This window comes from Ochotona curzoniae, unplaced genomic scaffold (genome assembly GCF_017591425.1).
Source record: "Ochotona curzoniae isolate NIBS_2020 unplaced genomic scaffold, NIBS_Ocur_1.0 contig_520, whole genome shotgun sequence".
Classification (NCBI taxonomy): domain Eukaryota; kingdom Metazoa; phylum Chordata; class Mammalia; order Lagomorpha; family Ochotonidae; genus Ochotona; species Ochotona curzoniae.
In genome coordinates, this window is record NW_024466457.1 from 2,281,895 (window position 1) to 2,298,678 (window position 16,784).

General features: G+C 45.4%; 1 protein-coding gene, 1 long non-coding RNA gene and 1 pseudogene across 2 annotated transcripts; 1 reads left to right on the forward strand and 2 right to left on the reverse strand.

Annotated features, from left to right (window-relative positions):
* Positions 1-1,183: 1,183 nt before the first annotated feature.
* Positions 1,184-4,127, reverse strand: LOC121162349 (leucine-rich repeat-containing protein 37A3-like). Its single transcript, XM_040989335.1, has 2 exons — positions 1,881-4,127; positions 1,184-1,799 (listed from the first exon to the last, which is right to left on the reverse strand). The coding sequence occupies exons 1-2, from the start codon at positions 4,105-4,107 to the stop codon at positions 1,327-1,329; spliced, it is 2,700 nt and encodes an 899-aa protein (XP_040845269.1). The 5' UTR covers positions 4,108-4,127; the 3' UTR covers positions 1,184-1,326.
* A 2,979-nt stretch (positions 4,128-7,106) lies between these two features.
* LOC121162277 lies at positions 7,107-8,420 on the reverse strand. The gene is made up of 2 exons (XR_005884778.1): positions 8,383-8,420; positions 7,107-7,955 (listed from the first exon to the last, which is right to left on the reverse strand). It is a non-coding gene; the product is annotated as an uncharacterized LOC121162277 (long non-coding RNA).
* Positions 8,421-12,688: 4,268 nt separating this feature from the next.
* Positions 12,689-15,977, forward strand: LOC121162352 (annotated as a pseudogene).
* Positions 15,978-16,784: the final 807 nt, after the last annotated feature.

The following is a 16,784-nucleotide window of genomic DNA, read 5'->3' on the forward strand; positions in this document are numbered from 1 at the left end:
CTAAAATCATATTTCTGAAACAGGCTTTTGGCCTAGTAACTAAAACACATCTCACGTCAGAGTGCCTGGGCTCCTACCCGGCTCCAGTTACTGACTTCAGCTTTCTGCCCACACACACCCAGAAGGTAGTGGAGCTGGCTCCAATAGCTGCCCTCCTGCCACCCTCATGGCAGACCTGGGTTGGGTTCTTAGCCCACTTTGACCAACCCAGTGCCTGTTGTTCAGGCATTTAGAGAATGAACTAGCAAATGGAAACTCTCTGAATCTGTCTCTCTGCCTTTTGAATAAATGCATAGAAAAAAATTAAGACAATGATCAATTTCTTTTAAAATTTTTAAAAATAATCTTTCTGTTGGGCCCGGCGCCGTGGTGCAGTGGTTAAGGTCCTCACCTAGCATGCCCGGGATCCCATATGGGCGCCGGTTCTAATCCCGGCAGCCCCGCTTCCCTTCCAGCTCCCTGCTTGTGGCCCGGGAAAGCAGTCGAGGACGGCCCAAAGCTTTGGGACCCTGCACCCGTGTGGGAGACCCAGAAGAGGCTCCTGGCTTCGGATCGGCATAGCACTGGCCGTTGCGCTCACTTGGGGAGTGAGTCATCGGCCGGAAGATCTTCCTCTCTGTCTCTCCTCTCTGTATATCCACCTTTCCAATAAAAAATAATAATAATAAATCTTTAAAAAAATAATCTTTCTGTTTTGATCACCTCTCTCTTGCTTGAAAACTTTCAGGGTTTTCTGCAGCTCATAGTATAACTCTGAAACCCCTGTAGCTGATATTCAAGGTTGTTCATTTAATATCTTTCATTGCTTTGTAAGTCAGTTCTTGGCAGACAAGCTGTCTACTAAGCCTTGCTGATTCCAACAGTCAAGGGTAACAGGTCAGGCTGTCAGGATGCTGGCATCCCATACATATGGGTACCGGTTTGATGACCAGCTTCTCCACTTCCTATCCAGCTCCCCACTAATGTGCCTGGGAATACAGTGGAAAATGGCTCAAGTGCTTGGGCCCCTGAACCCACACAGGAGACCCAGAAGAAGCTCTTGCTCCTTACCTTTGGCCTGGCCCAGCCCCAGCCATTGTGGCAATATGAGGAGTAAAGCAGCAGAAGTAAGATCACTTTTTCTAGATCTCTCTTCTTGCTGTAATTCTGCCTTTCCAGTAAATCTAATTTTTTTTTTTAAGAGAAGGAGAAGGAAAGGTGACAAGAAAAATGTCACGATAGGAAGTCAGGAAATACAGGTTGAGTCAGGAGGAAGGCCCAGCAAGGTATTGAGCAAAAGGCTACTGTGACAGACAAGATCTAGAGAACTCTGAGGAAGGGTAGTTCTTACAAGATGGTGAAGGTGTCATTGTGGGCACTGAAGGATCCTGGCACAGGCACTTGGTGGAGCTTCTGCCACGGGCTGAGATTGGTACATGACAGCATTCCATTTTTGCAGGTACAGAGCTCGCAGATGTCCGTGCTGTTGGGGGTGCTTTCTTTTGACTCAATGAAAGTAGTTAGCTGGGTAGCATACTCAGCAGCCTTGACTTCAGGATACAAAGTTGGAAACTGCCCTGCAGGTGGAGCTGTAGTCTTCAGGATTTTAGAAGGGCCAACCTCTGGAGCAGGGACTGGAGCTTTGATAGGCTCCAACTCTGAAAGCAGACCAGTGACTCGGGAATCTGAAGGCTGACCCGTGACTCGGGAATCTGAAGGCTGACCCGTGACTCGGGAATCTGAAGGCTGGCCCGTGACTCGGGAATCTGAAGGCTGACCCGTGACTCGGGAATCTGAAGGCTGACCCGTGACTCGGGAATCTGAAGGTTGACCCGTGACTCGGGAATCTGAAGGCTGGCCCGTGACTCGGGAATCTGAAGGCTGACCCGTGACTCGGGAATCTGAAGGTTGACCCGTGACTCGGGTTGATGTTGCTACAGTTACTATATCACTAGTTGGCTCTGGTGGCCGAGTTAGAGTAACCGAAATAGTTGTAGGCTTGACCTCTGTAGATAAATTGAGAGGATTGCCTGTGACTTGCTGAGTCTGGCTCTGGTCTGTATATGTAGGTGGCACCTCAGAATGCCTTGGAGGTGCTGCTGATGTAGTCTCCAGGGCTGTAGACTGTTCAGCCAACGTGGTGGGTTCTGGGATTTTGAAAATTTCTGTCTTCACAGCTTCAACTGTGACACTGACTGGCACTATATGCTGAATTGGAGCTACAACCTCCAATGGAGGCTCTGGAGGCTGAGCTGAGGTCTTCTGCAGGGCTGGAGATGATTCAACTTCCGCAATTCTGGATTGAAAAGCCAGCTGAATATCAAACGCCTGAACTGTGACTTCAGTCAGGTTTGGATGCTGCGCCTGAACCAGCTCTGCCTGTGGAAGTGTCACCTCAGGGACACCTGGAGGTGGTGTTTTGGCACTCCTCGGGGCTGTAGAATGTTCGACCTCCACAGCAGGACTCGGGTTTAGATGCTGAGTCAGAATTGCATCTGGACTCGTTCCTGTAGGTTCTTTCAGGGCGGTTTCGTGCTCAGCCTCTGCAGTGGGTTCTGGACCATTGGTAGGTGTAGGTGGTAGGTTCAAGGTCTGATCTGTGACACTGGGTGTCACTGGAGGTTGAGGTGGAGCTGGCGTTGGAACGGCCACCTCTTGCAACACTGGAGGTTGAGCTGCCACCTCTGTAGATGGCTCTGTAAGCTGCACAGGGGTCTCCTGAGTGGTTGGAGCCTGGTCAACCTCTATATTGAGTTCTGGAGTTGGGGTATTTCCCAGGTCCCAGTGTGCAACTGTGACCTTGGGCAGGGCTGCATGGTGAGTCTGGACCTGGTCTGGATGTGAAATCTCAGAGTCCAGAGTTGTTGTGGTCTTCAGGGCTGTAGAATGTTCAGCCTCCACACTGGGTCCTGGAGTTATAGTCAGCTGCAGCTTCAAAGGCTGAAAGGTGACCCTGGGTAATATTAAATACGGAGCCTGCTCCTGAGCTGGTTTGGGGACTATTGCCTCCTCATCTACAGATTCTTGAAGTGGCTCTGGAGGTTGGGTTAGGGGCTCCGAAGAAATGACACCCTCTGTAGTAGGAGATGGAGTCAGGTAATATACTTGGGGTTGGGTTTTGGAACCCACAGTCATTTCCGGATGTTGAGCGGACACTTTCAGCCGTGGTGGAGATGGAAGGGTGATCGGAAGGGCCTCCAGGGGTTCAGCTGGAGATTCCCATTCTGTAGGGATAGGCTCTATCTCCTTAGGGGAAGCTGCAGTCTCATCCATGGCCTTTGGCTCAGCTAAAGAAGGTAAGGCTGGGTAAGGCTCAACCTCTGAAGGTGAAGTGAAGGTGACCTCAGGATCTCCTGACTCAACAATACTTGTGGAAACTGTTGAGTGGTCACCTCCTTTCAGGAGTGTCAGGTCCAGCTCAGTGTTCCCCGAGGCCTGAGCTGCAACTTCCTGTTGGCTTGAAGTTATAGCCTCAGTCATGATCTCTACAGGGTTAACCGACACACTCGGCAATGTTGGAGACTGACCTTCAGGAGGAACTGCCGCCTCATGAGACTCTGCAGGTGGAGATTTCACTTCTTCGGTCTCTGACACTGGAGCTGGAGCTTCCTGCTGGGCTGGAGACAGTCTGATTTCCTCAGATGAGGGTTCCTCTTCCTGAGGTATTTCTGGCGAAGATATAGACTCAACCTCTTCAACAGCTTTCTGTTCCTGCTGGCCTGGAGAAGGTTCTGCCTCCAACGAAGGCTCAGCATCCTGAGTTGGCTGTTCCAGCTGGGTGGGAGGAGATGTGACCTCCACAGAAGGACGTGCACTCTGAGCTGGGGTCACCTGGTGGCCTGGAAGAGATTCTGTTCCCACAGATGGGCCTGGAGCAGGAGGAATTGGGGCCACCTGCTGGCCTAGAGGTTCCACCTCCACTGAAGGCTCAGCATACTGAGCAGACTCCTCTTGATTACTCGGGAAAGGCTCTAGGTCTACAGAAGGGCCTGGAGTCTGAGCTGGAGCCTCTTGTGGGATTGAGGGAGGGGATTCCCCTTGCGAGATCCCCGCAGGCTGAACTGGGGCCTGCAGCTGGCCCAGAGTACTTTGAACTTCACCACCTGGCTGTAGTGTAATTGTGAGCATCACATCCGCTGGCCTCCCTGTGATGCTTGGCAAAGTAGATTGCAGCGGTGGACGTGGAACACTGATCTCATTTTGAACAAGCTGCCGGACAGCTTCTTCAGCAGCAGAGATCTGAACTGGAGATCCCTGCAGCATTGGAGAAGGTGTAGTCTCCTTGAGAGGCTGTGGAACCTGGGCTAAGCCTTCTTTTTGGAGCAATGAAAGCTGGCCCTCCTCAAGAGTCTCGGGGCTTTGAGGTATGTCCTCCGGCTGAAGTTCAGATGGTTCTGCCCCATCAAAGGTCTCCAGGAGCTCACCTGGGTGTTCCTCTAATTCCATCGGGAAGCCACCAGGATAGACGACATTGTCATCTAGAACATTTGTAGACCCCAGGTCATCAAAGCCACTGGGGTCTATTTCAGTTGTCAGTGCACTGAACTCATCTAGTCCACCCATAGATTGGGTAGACCAGGCCTCGGGAGTCAGCTGGACCAAGTTCTGGTCCCACACCTGAGGAGGTGGTGCCTGTACTAACTGCAGCAGCAGTATAAGCCAAAGGCTCATTTTGGTAGCGGGCAGGGAGGGGTCAGGGTAGATCAAACTACCAAGGGAAAAGCAATCCACCTTATTCAAAGGTGTGAAGCATATGTGAGTCCCTTGGCACCTGTTCCTTAGTAACCTTGCCTTCTGCCCCGCCCTTTATTGATGACATCTTCATTACACAGCCTTTGTTGGTCTCTGCTGCTCTGAACTTGGGCAGCTTTTTCTCACAGTCACTGCTGCCCTTCTCCTGCAGGAAAGACAGCTGTTCCCACCAGATCCCCTCTATCTGCAAGGCAGGCTGAGGATCACAACCCCAGGTGGCCCCAGGACACTAGCAGACCATTGTAGTGGGGGGAAGGGAGGCAAAGCTTCCCAAGGAAGTCACAAGGCCTGGCTTCTTGGAGTATTCAGAATGGCTAGTCGGAATCTGGTAGCCAGAACTCTGCCTCCTCTTGAGTTGAAATCCAAGAGATGCTCTTTCTCTCACCAGAGCCAGCTAGGAAAGGGGCAGAATGCTTCTTATGGCTACTTACTTAAAAGTGTGTCCACTTCCTCTAGAGCCTCAGTATCCTTTCTGTCCATGTTTGATCATTCACTCACTCTATTTGGTAGGAATTACCATGAAATCAGGGACGACTCCAAGATTTTTGTAGGAGGGATTTGGGATGAATAGGCAATGTAGAAGAGAGAGTTTAAATGATTCACCCTTTAAATTGGCTTAGGAGTATTTGCCCCATCCCACCCTGAAAAAGTACTACTTTTCAGAGGCCTAGCTCATGTGACACTCAGAGAAGACACCTGCAGTGTTAAATTGGCAAGTTTAAGAAGTTTCTTAAAATTCTGGTGGATGAGGACCCACTGACTTCTTCCAGACCCTTCCTATATGGCATACACTGTTTATTGTCTGGCACAGCCCCTAGCACAGAACCTCCAGGGTGAGGGCTTCATCTTCCTCCCAATGCCAAGCATGTGGTTTGGCACATACTGATTTCTAAATTCGTTTCTCTTTTGAAATTGAAAATACTACTTAGGGCCCGGCGCCGTGGTGCAGTGGTTAAGGTCCTCGCCTAGCATGTCCGGATCCCATATGGGCGCCGGTTCTAGTCCCGGCAGCCCCGCTTCCCTTCCAGCTCCCTGCCTGTGGCCCGGGAAAGCAGTCAAGGACAGCCCAAAGCTTTGGGAACCTGCACCCGCGTGGGAGACCCGGAAGAGGCTCCTGGCTTCGGATAGGCATAGCATCGGCCATTGCGCTCACTTGGGGAGTGAATCATCGGACGGAAGATCTTCCTCTCTGTCTCTCCTCTCTGTATATCCACCTTTCCAATAAACAAAATAATAAAAATAAATCTTTAAAAAAAAAAAAGAAACTACTACTTATTTGGGAGGAAGAGAGAGCTCCCACTCATTGGCTGTTTCCACATGCCCACTGTGGCTGACACAAGGCCCCCCGCTAAGCCGGGAGCCACAAACTCAACCCAGGTCTTCCGTGTAGGTGGTAGAAACCCAACTACCCAAGTTCTCACTTCCACCTCCAAGGGTCTACATTAGCAAGCAGCTAGATTCAGGAGCAGAGCTGGGCATTGAAACCAGGCACTTGAACATGGGAAGTGGGCATCTCAGCCAGCATTTTAACTGCTGGGGTAAATGCCTCACTCCATAGTTTTATTTGTTTCAATTTGTTTTTGTTTTTCTTTTGAGAGAGATAAACACAGAGGGAAACAGATCAAGACCTCCATCTAATTTTTTTGAGTTCCAATTCCCCCACATTGTTAGCAACAATCCCTCCCTTTTTTATTTTTAATTTTTTAATGCATTTCATTTTTTTATCAATTACATTGTATTATGTGACACAGTTTTATAGGTACTGGGACTCCCCCCACCCACCCCTAACCCTCCCGCCATGGTGGATTCCTCCTCCTTGTTGCATAACCACAGTTCAAGTTCAATTGAGATTCCCCCCCTTTTTCAAAATAATAATCTATAGGCCCCGGAGCAATTGTCTAGTAGCTAAAGTTCTTGCCTTGCATATAAAAGCATCTCATTTAGGCACTGCTTTGTATCCTGGCTGCTTCACTACCCATCCAGCTCCCTGCTAGTGGCCTGGGAAAGCAGTTGAGGACGGCCCAAAGCCCTGGGACCCTGGAAGAGGCTCATGGCTCCTGGCTTCAGATTGGCTTAGCTCCAGCCATTGAGGCCGCCTGGGGAGTGATCCAGTAGATGGAAGATCATTCTCTGTGTCTCTCCTTCTCTCTGTAGATCTGAATTTCCAATAAAAATCAATAAAATCTTAAAAACAAAATAAATAGCCTATAAGCATAAAAAAGTATATATGAAAAAATTTTAATATGATCCATAGAGGCTATGAAATGCTATGTCTTTCTGACTTTGTTTTACATTTTCTCAGTGAGAAATGCCATTTTAATGACATTGAACATCTTCTCATGTGCTTCTTTGGTCCTTTCTGTTCAAATCTTTTGCTCGGTTTTGAGATCATTCTGACCTGCTGAGTGTTGATATGACTAGTTTCAGAAATAAAAATTACTTCCTTGCTTGAAGACAAGGTCCTCCGAGCTTCCTCTCCTGTAACAATCCCAGCTTCCTGTTAATGAACACCCTGGGAGGCCGCAGGTGAGGATCCAGCACTTGGCTTCCTGCCGTCCCTGCAGGAAACCTCCACTGAGTTTTGGACCCCTAGTTTGACTTGGCCCAGACCTGGCTGTTGAGGCGTTTGGTGAATGAATGAACCAGTGAGTGGAAGGTGTTTCCCTCTTGCTCTGTGTATGACTATCTTATCTCTCAAACAAAATACAAGTAAATGAAAAATTTTTAATGTAAAATAAATGCTGAAATACTAGTGGGGGCACAAAAGAGTTAAACATGATAAGAAAAATGTATGTCCCTTTCAGTGCCAGTAAATATATATATATATATATATATATTTAATATGTAACTAGTTCTTTCAGTTCTTTGTAGCTTTTTTGTGGCCTGCCCCATTGTGAACATGTATGGGATTGATTACACAGTCTTACCCAGATAGTAAAACCTCAGGTCAAGTCAGAGAGATACTCAAGTACTTGTTTTATGTCTTCTCTAACTTCATCTGAATTTCATCTTTTAAAAGAGGGAACGTTGACCTTCTCCATTTATTAAATGTTTCTACAGGAGCAACAGTGAAAGACATTTTATATATGATTAATTACATTTCACAAATATTGATCCAATTCAGAAGCATGATATACAAACTTACTGTATCACCTGCTTTGATGGAATTAGGTTTAAGACCATCTGAGTCTAGGATCTTTAAAATGTTGATATTGAAGAAACTTCTGCAAAAAAACACAGAGCGATGGCAGGTAGTGGTACATCCACGTCCCCTGTCACAGTCCCTGGGATCCTGTCCCCTCACAATCCCTAGGATCCCATCCCAACAGGACATCCACGTCCCCTGTCACAGTCTATGGGATCCATCCCAACAGCACATCCACCTGAGACTGGTAACTTGCCATTTTGAAAATTGTTTCCACAGTATCAAGTAAAAATGGTATATACATATGATGGAAGGAAAAAAAGGAAAGGAGAAAGGAAATGTGTGCAGCAGGGAGAGAAGATGATGAACTCTTATCTAAAGTCCTGAAATCATCAAGATAATTAAGCAGACTAGGCATGACTCAGGATAAATCTTGACAGGAAAACATAACTTCATAATTTAATGATCTGGGCCCTGCGTGATAGCGTAATGGTTAAGGTCCTCACCTTGAACGCACCGGGATCCCATATGGGTGCTGATTCATATACCAGCTGTTATGCTTCCCATCCAGCTCCCTGCTTGTGGCCTGGAAAAGCACTGGAGGATGGCCTAAAGCCTTGGGACTCTGCACCTGCATGGGAGAAGTTCCTGGCTCCTGCCTTTCGATCAGCTCAGCTTTGGCTGTTATGGCCACCTGGGGAGTGAGTGCACAGATGGAAGATATTTCTATATTTCCTTTTCTTTAAATCTGCCTTTCCAATAAAAAGAATGCATCTTTAAAAAACAATGACAAGATGGGTGTGCATGGGATGGGAACAGCAGAGTGGATCAAGCAGGCTGTTACAGAAGGATCTTGCTGGGTTAAGGGGAACCTGGGGATGAGGAAGAGCATGAGCCAGCTCCAGAATGCCAGAGACAGCTCTCGCTGTCCACAAAGGCCTAGTCCACATAGCTAAGGAGCTGAATGCCCAGAAACCCAATGATCATTTACCGGGTTCCTTTTCTCCCCCATTAAAGTTTAAATCAATTCTTGCTTTACCCAGGCTGCCAACTCCTCAAAGTATTTTAGAAATGGAATGATTGTGTTAGGATTATTTTTCCTCCAAGATTGCTTTCTTCTTTTGTCAACAGTTTTTGGAAATACCTGTAAGGAGACGTATTACATGTGCAGGGTAACAACTAGTTGTAAAGAGAACACTGGTGTGGCCAGCATGGACACCAGTGCAAGCAGCAGCAGGAGCGGCCCTTCGCCACTGCTGAACACTGTAGCTTCTCCTCTGCTGGCACTTTGGGCATGGACTTCTCAGCCTCCAGAGCCATGAGAAATAAGAGTCAATAGCTCGGGCCCAGTGCGGTGGCGCAAGTGGTTAAGGTCCTCTCTTTGAAAGCCCGGGATCCCATATGGGTGCCGGTTCTAATTCCGGCGGCCTCACTTCCCATCCAGCTCCCTGCCTGTGGCCCGGGAAGGTGGTCAAGGACCGCCCAAAGCTTTGGGACCATGCCACCTGCCCAGGAGACCTGGAAGAGGCTCCTGGCTTCGGATCAGCATAGCATCAGCCGTTGCACTCACTTGGGGAGTGAATCATCGGATGGAAGATCCGCCTTTCCAATAAAAATAAATCTTAAAAAACAAAAAAGAGTCAATAGCTCATCAATTTTGCCTGTAGCATTTTGTTTCAGCAGCACAAATGGATTAAGCCAGGCTTAGCCTTTCAGGCACTTACTTGGGACCCTGCACCAGTGTGAGAGAAAAGGAGGAATCTCCTGGCTCCTGGGTTTGTATTGGCTCTGCTCTGGCTGCTGCGGCTCCTTGGAAAGTGGGTCAGTGGATGGAAGATCTTTCTATCTTCTCTCTGTATATATCTGCATTTCCAACAAAAATAAAGTAAATCTTTAAAAAAAAAAAAGGCTCTCAGGCATTTTTTTTTTGTTTCCATTTTTTTTTCTTTATTTATTTTATTTTGACAATCTTTACATAGCTAATTAGGGTTAAAAAGGTTCAAGGGCTACAGGAAAGTGGATAAGACTATTATTTTTTCCATATTGTTTCCTTCATGTTTAAAGGGGGTATTAAGGGAGAAGGCCCACCCAATATCCTACCCCTCCCAGGACCCGGATGTAGGGCATGCTCTGAGGTTCTTGCTCAGGTGATTTTGATATTGCAACAGTTATGATTCACTGCCAATCTTGCCACTCCAAGCACTAGGAGGTCCTTAAAGAATCCACTGATTGGCATAGTCCGTCATAGTGTCTCCATTTGCCCCATATTTCACTGCCAAGATATAGCTGAGATGGTTGGTTGACCTGTTCTGTCTTCTCTCTTTTCTTGGTTTGGTTCTGAGTCCAGCATTTTGATTGGGGAGATCTCCAAAGAAACTTTGTCTGAGATGTGTTCAAACCAGATTCTTGTATGTGCTACAAGTACAGGGCCCGGCACAGTCCATCGCACCGATCAGCTGGTAGGCTCTCAGGCATTTTAAAAAGTTTTCTATAAGGGACATGTTGCAGATCCTGTGCATGTAAGAAGTAAGCATGAGTTGCTGTTGAGCCTAGTGGTAACACATCTTACAGTATCGGGTTTTGATTCCTGACTTCAGCTTCAGGCCAGTGCAGTCCCTGGGGAGCAGATGTGATGGCTCAAGTAGTCAGATCCCTGCTCCTGTGCCCCCCCCTTCCCCAGCAGACCTGGGTGGAGTTCCTGATCCCTAGATCCACTCTCAGCCCAGTTCTGTCTCTCAAAGAATATCTTAAAACAGAGACACAATGGACTAGTGCTGAGCTTTTGAAGCTGGTAGCCATGAGCACTAGCACTGTGGCTAGTCAAAGCAGAGATGTGCCATAAGTATGCGGTCAGCACACACCAGGCTCCAGAGGCACAACATGAAAATATTTACAATGCTCCATTAGCATTTTTATTGATTATGTGTTGATCACATATTTTGGGTACTTTTTCATCAGAGGTTTATAAATTTTTTCAAAAACATAATTTATTTAAAAGGCAGACAGAAGGGTGGAGAAAACAGAGACATACATTTTGTTCACACCCCAAATCCCCACAACAGCTGAAGCCAGGAGCCAGGAACTCAACCCGTGTCTCCCAGAAGTGTGGCAGGATCCCAAGTGCTTGAGCCGTGACTTGTGCTTCTCAGGGTGTGAATGATCAGCAAGTTCTAACCAGGGGCGGAGTGGAGGCTTGAGCTGCACACTCCAATACGGAATGCAGGCATTCCAAAGACTATCTTGATTGCTACGACAAATGCCTGCTCCTATGTTTTATGATGTTCACTATTCAAGTCTTTTGGATTCTTTCTGCTATCATAAATGCAATTTCTTACTTTTTTGGCAGCTCATAAAGTATAGATAAGGGTGCTGCTGGTATTCATACATTAGCTTTGCATTCAGAAACTTAGCTGAATCTTATTGCTTCTAGCAGTTTGGGCAGGGAGTCTTCGGGATTTTCTACTTGTAAGCTCATGACATGGCACAGAGACAACTTCACTTCTTCCTTTTCTAGTAAGATGGCTTATTTTTCTTGCATAATGGCTCTGGCTAGGACTTCAAGTACAATGTTGAAAAGCTTTTGACCCTTCACTATTGCATGTGATTCTATCTGTGCCTTTATTGTGTTAATATGGATTCCTCCCATCCTAATTTACTGAGCATTCTCATTATGAAAGAATGCTTTTTATGTCCTTTTTGCATCTATTGAGATGAACATATCAGTTTCTTCCTTTATTTTTCCAAGCATTTCCAACCCGCCACTCCATTCTTACTCCTCACCTTTTAAAAAGAAAAAAAGAGGGTTTTATTTATTTACTTATTTGAAAGTCAGAACAACACTGCGAGGGGGAGTGGCAGAGCCAGACAGCTCCTCCATCCACTGCTGCGTGTCTAAAGGGGCCACAGTGGCCATAGCTAGGCCAAGCCAAAGTCACGAGCCAGGAGCTTTTCCCAGTTCTCCCACACGGATGCAAGGATCCAGACACTTGGGTCTCCCTCTACTGCTTTTCTAGGCATATTAGCAGAAAGCTGGATTGGATGTGGAACAGCCCTACAGCATGTGCAGTGCCAACCTACAGAGAAGGCTGGTACAGGCAGCACCTTGACCCCCTGTGCCACAATACCGATGCTTATTTATAAGGTGTCACCATCAAGTGAATAAATGTAATGATGGCTTCAGTCTGGACATTGATGAACAGATTATGGATGCTTAACAGATCCTGAATAATGAGTTCTGAGTAGTAAACGTGTTCATGAACTAGCTAGTTATGTATTTGTCAGTGACACCCACACCCGAGTCAGGATTAGGCTATTTTTTCTACTCAGGAAATCCCAGTATTAAGTAGCTGGATCCTGGATCCTCTGTCACATTCAAGAGTTTGAAATGGGGTCTAGGACTGATGGTATGGTGTTCCAGGGTGGTATCTTGGAGTTCTTGGTGTTCCAGGGTGGTACTTTGGAGTTCCATTCAGCAAGACATAGTTCTCCAAACAAGCAAGCACATGTCTCAGGCATTCTCATTTTGACAGCAAAACTGGGCCCAGTGCCATGGCCTAGCAGTTAAAGTTCTCATTTAAAACTCTGGGATCCCATATGGGCACCACTTCGTATCCCGGCAGCCCCGCTTCCCATCCAGCTCCCTGCTTGTGGCCTGAGAAAGCAGTTGAGGATGGCCCAAGACATTGGGACCTTGTACCCGTGTGGGAGACCCGGAGGAGCTCCTGGTTCCTAGCTTCGGATCACTGCAGCACTGGCCGTTGCCGTCTCTTAGGGAGTAAATCATAGGACAGGAGTTCTTCCTCTCTGTCTCTCCTCTGTATATCTGCCTTTTCAATAAAAATAAATCTTTTTTTTTAAAAAAGCAGAATTTCCAAAACCTTAAGGTCTTTATCTTCAGCAAAAGCACACAGGAAAGATCTATCTCAAACCTGCGGTTGCAACTTTCAGCTCACGGACTGAACCCCGAAACTTTCGATAGAACTGTATTATCAGAAACACTGTCAGCCTGAGCTGGAAAAGAATTCACAAAGAAACAAAACAGGCCTTTGGATCCTTTGGATGCCCCCAATTCTATAAATAGGAAGCAGATCGACACAACCATTTACTCGCAAACACAAAACCCCCTTCCTGAACAAAGTGTGATTTGGAAGACGAAACCAAGAAAACAGGTGTCAGAGCCAAAAGCCATAGAGAATCGTCCTCAGGCTTTCAATGTGAAGCTGCAAACCAGTGCCCAAGTGGATATCAGAATTGCCGAGGACCAGACTTGTATGTGCCTCTGGTTTCCTGTTCGTCGGGACAGGAGTAGGTGTGTCTGTCACAATTATTCTGTCTGCCCCAGCATCTTACATTGGTCTTTGTGGCAAAGGAATACGGAGCTTTTTCCTTGTGGTAACAGAACTTCGGATTGACAAGTATATCCTTGAGTAACTGTGTCGAAGGAATTACACCCACGAAGCTGCGTCTAGACCTATTCAGAGAGTAACAGTCTGAACTTGGACTTGCTGCTATAACATTAGGGTTAAACTCTGGGACCTCGGAAGGAATGAGCTTATTTTGTATGTGGAAGAACTATAAATAATTGTGGCTACAGGATAAGTGGTAGTAGTTTTTAAATACATGTATAAATGCCTGTTGTTGTAAACACACTCACACATTCTTAGTGGGTTAAGCAACACATTTATTACCTTACATTTCTGTAGATGAGTCCTACAGGACTCAAATCAAAGTGTCTTACAGAGCTGAAATCAAAGGCTGTGTTCCTACTGGAAACTACAGAGGTTTCTACAGAGGAAACTACAATCCACTCCTTGCTTTTTGCACTTTGCACAGGCTGTGTGCGTTTCTTGACCCATGGCCATGCAGACCTGCTTCCACTATAACACCTCCTACTCTTATTCCCACGCTAACCCTCTTGCTTCCTTCTTATAAGGACCCTTGTGAGTGCACTGAACTGACACAGAAAAACCCAAGATAATTTCCTTATCTCAAGATCAGTAATTACATCAACAAATCCTCCATTCCATGAAAGTAACGAATTCACAGGTTTGGGAGGATTAAGATGTGGATACCTTTGCCAAGAGAGGTCATGACTCCATCTACACTACTCCTCTTTTAAAGAGATGACATCCAGTCCCAGTCCCTTAAATGCTGCTTGGATTTGGTGAACTAGTTATAATGAATCAAGTATAGCAGGAGTAATGGTGTACCTCCTTTCTTGAGCTCCTTTTGTATTAACTCTCAGAAACTGGATGGCATGTCACATAGAAACCCACGCAGTCCTATGGCGATGCGCAAGTGGTGAGAAACCAAGGCTTCTTCACAAATGGCATGGAATTGACCTTGCCAACAGCCATGTGAATAGGAAAAAGGGTTTTAGCCCTTTTGTACCTTCAGCTGACTATAGTCCTGGCCATCTCATGGAGGATTCTGAGTCAGAACCACCCTGCTAAGCTATTCCTGAATCCCTGATCACAGAAATTGTAAGATGATGTTTGTTGTTTTAAGCTGGTAACTCATGCCATAGTCTTTTAGGTAGGAATGGGAAATTAAAAACCTCTGATTACCATCTTGATCTATGAAGGCTGCTGAACCTCTGGCTAGTACTTCTGCATTCCAACTTGCAGGAAAGAAGAAAGGAAGAAAGGTTTCTTCTTTCAACTAGCATTGCTAGAAGTTATATGGACCTCTCTCATGTCTCATTGTCTCAAAGGATGCAGCACTTCTAGCTCTAAGAGGCAATAGGAAACAGTATTCATTCTAAGTAGCCATATGCTGAAGTAAGATTTAGGGGTTCAATCACTATGTAAGAAAGAGAAAACAGACAGTGGGGTACAACCAGCAGTCTCTGTCACGGTGGTAACTGTAAGGTCAGGAAAAGCAAAGACCAGCAAACCCCAGCACTAATTTCTCTCTTTTTAACCAACTATTTCCATTAGCCACCAAAGTGATATTTACACACCCATTACTCTGGCCTCTCCAAAACCAAACAAAACAAAACAAAAAAAAACATGCCAGTTATGTATGAGTCACTGGAAAACTCAACTAATACATTAGGTAAAACACAATCACGAAACTCTCCTCCCTAGAAAATTATTTGCAGGGAACATTGCTAATAGGATCATTTACAATGGATATTTTGCCTAAAGGCTCTTAAGTTTTCTAGATGTTCTCCTTGCATTCTTTTACACCATGTCTGGAAATACACTGATAAGTAGTCTGAAAATAAGGCTATTAAAAATGTTCCCGGACTGATTTCTGCAAGCTGTGGGGAGTGACTTTTACCTGCGCTACTACGTGGGTCACAAGGGTAAGTTCAGCCATGAACTCCTGGACTTTGAGTTGCGACCCAATGGGAAATTAAGATATGCCAATAACAGTAATTACAAAAATGATGTCATGATCAGAAAAGAGGCTTATGTACATAAAAGTGTGATGGAGGAACTGAAGAGAAGAATTGATGACAGTGAAATTACCAAGGAGGACGATGCTTTGTGGCCTCCTCCTGATCGAGTGGGCCAGCAGGAACTTGAAATCATCATTGGAGATGAACACATTTCTTTCACAACGTCAAAAGTTGGTTCCCTTACTGATGTCAATCAGCTCAAGGATCTAGAAGCCTTGTGAGTATTTTATTATCTTGTTCAGGATCTGAAGTGCTTGGTCTTCAGTCTCATTGGTTTACACTTCAAGATTAAACCTATCTAAATCAAACACTGGTGTGGACATGAGGGGGCAGAGTTGTTTTTAATTCACATCACGAGATTTTTCTGTATATCCGGGCAATTTTTAAAATAAATGATAGATTACAGTTTTTAATAAATACGTGATAAAATATAATTTTTGTTATCTTATAAAAACCGGATCATGTGAATTCTTTTCGGCTACTTTGTAAAACATTCATGTGAAATATTACAATACTAATAAACTTTACAAACAGCTATTTTATAGGAAACGAGAATAAAACATGTTTTTAAAAAAGTTCAAATAAACACTACCCAAAGGGAAAAAAAAATGCTCTCTCCTTGCAAGAGGTTGGAAGGACATCACTATGACATAAGCAACTATAACAATGGCAATCATTTCTAAACTCTTAATTCTCCTTTAACATGTAAGCCATTTTTAGGTAGCCATCTTAAGTGGAGTGACATAATTCTTAACCCTAATTATAGGCATCTGAGACTGCTTGCGCATATGCTTTAAAAAAATGAAGCAAAGGCCCGGCACAATAGCATAGTGGTTAAAGTCCTCGCCTTGAACACACCAGGATCCCATACGGGTGCTGGTTCTAATCCTGGCAGCCTCGCTTCCCATCTAGCTCCCTTCTTATGGCCCTGGGAAAGCAGTCGAGGATGGCCCAAAGCTTTGGGACCCTGCACTCACGTGGGAGACCCGGAAGAGCTCCTGGCTTTGGACTGGCTCAGCTCCAGCCATTGCCGCCGCTTGGGATGTGAACCATCAGATGGAAGATCTTACTCTGTCTCTCCTTCTCTCTGCATATCTGCCTTTCCAATAAAAATAAATAAATCTTAAAAAAATAAGAAAATGAAGCAAATTAGAATTATCTAATTCCAGAAAGTTGCATTACAAACTCAAATAAAATTTCTTAGGTGGCTTATTTACAAAATGTGTGCTTTCATTCTGATATATCAGTGTGAAAACAATGCACAGCAATTCACAATCTGCCTTTAATTGGCCTTTACATGGCTCTATCACAACAGAATTTAGACTAAAGAGGCCAAGTGTTAAAGGATTACAAGTGTGGTTTAACATAAAACATTTCATTCCATTGTCATATACTTTTCTCCATTTTCATTCATTTAGCCACAGGTACAAAGCTGAAAGGAATAACTCTATGGTCATATTATCTTTTATTTATTTGAAAGGCAGAGTGAAAAAGACAGACAAA